The 2,202-nt window shown below is 41.6% G+C and overlaps 1 protein-coding gene across 1 annotated transcript; it reads right to left on the reverse strand.

The window, feature by feature from the left end:
- Window positions 1-1,226: 1,226 nt before the first annotated feature.
- LOC138906504 (uncharacterized) lies at window positions 1,227-1,577 on the reverse strand. Its single transcript, XM_070195444.1, has one exon. The coding sequence runs from the start codon at window positions 1,575-1,577 to the stop codon at window positions 1,227-1,229; it is 351 nt and encodes a 116-aa protein (XP_070051545.1).
- Window positions 1,578-2,202: the final 625 nt, after the last annotated feature.

Genomic DNA, 2,202 nt, shown 5'->3' on the forward strand with positions numbered 1-2,202 from the left:
AACATTGACAACAAACACTGCTTTATCATTCATAATCTTCCCATCCTTTTCCAATCTTCTCATCTTTCGGTATTCTTGGATTTTCCTAATAACAGACTCAAGAGCCTCCTTCTTTTGTAACCTAGTGGTATGTCTCTTAGGAGTTGGCGCTTGAGTAGTGGCCTGTCCACTTCTAGCCCTGATAAAACTAGCAATAGCCATATTATCATAATCATCTTCACTGTCCTCATTCTTCTCTTCAGATAAAGATCTCATTTCAGGAACAACCATAGGTAAAGGCTCAGCGTAGAAGTGGGGAGAGGGAGCAGTATCAGTACTGACCTGGGGTTCTGGAGAGAACCCAAGAATTGGTTCCTCTATGGATGGAACAGGTCCCTCAATAGGTGCCCCAGTAGTATTGTCCGGTGTCGATGGTTCAACATGCACAAGTTCCCTATTCTCCACTAGAGTCCTATTTTCTTCCTCCCGAGACTTAGACACACCCTCACCATCCTCAATAACAACACCCTCAGCAGCTATCGACAACATATTTTCTATGGCTTCTTTTTCTTTTAACCCCATGGAAAACCCGGTAGAAGAAGGAATATTACATGTAGACTCAAGACTAAGGGGTGTCATTGTTGATTCAGCATGGACAGGACCAACAACTTGGTCTTTATGAGTGTATTCTTCCATTGGTAGACTGGAGATTTCTTGTTTTTCTTCTTTTTCGACTGTATCCGCTTCAACCAGTTTTTCTGGCGAGGCAGAAGGAGAAGTCGTAGCCACAAACTTCTTAGGAGTCGAAGTTTTGCGACTCCGATGAGAACCAGTACTAGATTGGATAGGAGAGGAGGCAGTGGGTGGTAGTGATTCTGCCTTAGGATTTGGACTGATTGGTGTGGAGAGTGTGGGTTCTATGATCGGCGTTTCAACAGGTGAGGGCTCAGTGGGGGTGACACTTGGAACATATTGAGTTTCTTGGTGTTCATACATGGTGGGAAGCAGTGAGTTGAAGAAGTGATAGTTTTTATTTAAAGAGATAAAAAGGGAAATTTTGAATTTTTGATGTGAATAGTGGTGGAAGTAATGGTGAAAGGATGTATTTAAGAGGTATGAGGGACCGGTTAAGAAAAGGCGGCAGTTTGGGTAGTCGTGTTGCATGACCGAGCCTTCTGTGCCATAACTCAGCATCATCATCAACAACACTTAGATAGCTGAGATCACCACTCTGCAGGGACTCAAAATCAGCAACATAGATATTTTTTATATCTTTTCGCCACTAGCACCACTTCACCAGTCACAAGATTTGTGACTGTGCATATCTTTAACACAAAATCCATTTTGTTTTCCTTGTCACAGATTTGGGAAACACTCAGCAAACTATACTTCAATCGGTTCACATAGTACACATTTTCAATAGAGTGAGAGAGAGACTTCCCAATCCTTCCAACTCCCAGAATGTATCCCTTCTTGCCATTTCCAAACGATACACTCCCTCCTTGCAGGGCCTTCAGTGAAAGGAAATCGTTTGTACTTCCAGTCATGTGCTTTGAGCAACCACTATCCATGTACCATTGTTGGATGCTCCCCTTCATTGTTCCATGCACAAAGAAATTAAGGGTTAGACTTAGGAACCCAAACAAGTTTGGGTCCCTTGTAATGAGGAAAGGGAAGAATAAGAGTTCTTTTGGTCCAAGCAGGCATCATGCATCTTTTATATGAGGGACCAGGTTCTCTACTAGTAATTACCTTTTTAGCAAAAACTTTATTTTTCTGTTGAGACTGAAACTTGTCCTTACAGGTTTCCTTAAAGTGTACAGTGTTACCACAGTGAGTGCAGAGCCAGTTGTCAGGTACATTAACGTACTTGCTATGAGGGTTGTAGGGAATTTTTTTCCTTTGAAACCCGATTCCCTGCCTATTTCCCCCATTGTTCGTTTATATGGCAGTGATAGTTTCAGAGGACCAGGTCCACTTGAGTGATTTTTCAAGATCACTCTTGACTCTTCTTAGTTCTTCCTGAAGTTGTTTGTTTTTCTCGAGTTTAATACACAAACTAGATTTCACTGATTTTATCTCATCTTCAAGCCTAAGATGTGTTTCATCCGCAGCTTCCTTTCCTTTTTTTAAGAATCTCATGCCTACCTTCTCCTTTTAGTTCCTCAATTGTATCCTTCAGATCTACGACTACTACTAATAAATCATCTCTCTCATGCTCTA

The sequence above is a fragment of the Nicotiana tomentosiformis genome, chromosome 1, assembly GCF_000390325.3.
Source record: "Nicotiana tomentosiformis chromosome 1, ASM39032v3, whole genome shotgun sequence".
Taxonomy (NCBI): Eukaryota; Viridiplantae; Streptophyta; class Magnoliopsida; order Solanales; family Solanaceae; genus Nicotiana; species Nicotiana tomentosiformis.

Excerpts from the sequence above, each read along its gene's own strand:
- LOC138906504 (XM_070195444.1), bottom strand. The coding sequence starts at position 1,577 with ATGAAGGGGAGCATCCAACAATGGTACATGGATAGTGGTTGCTCAAAG.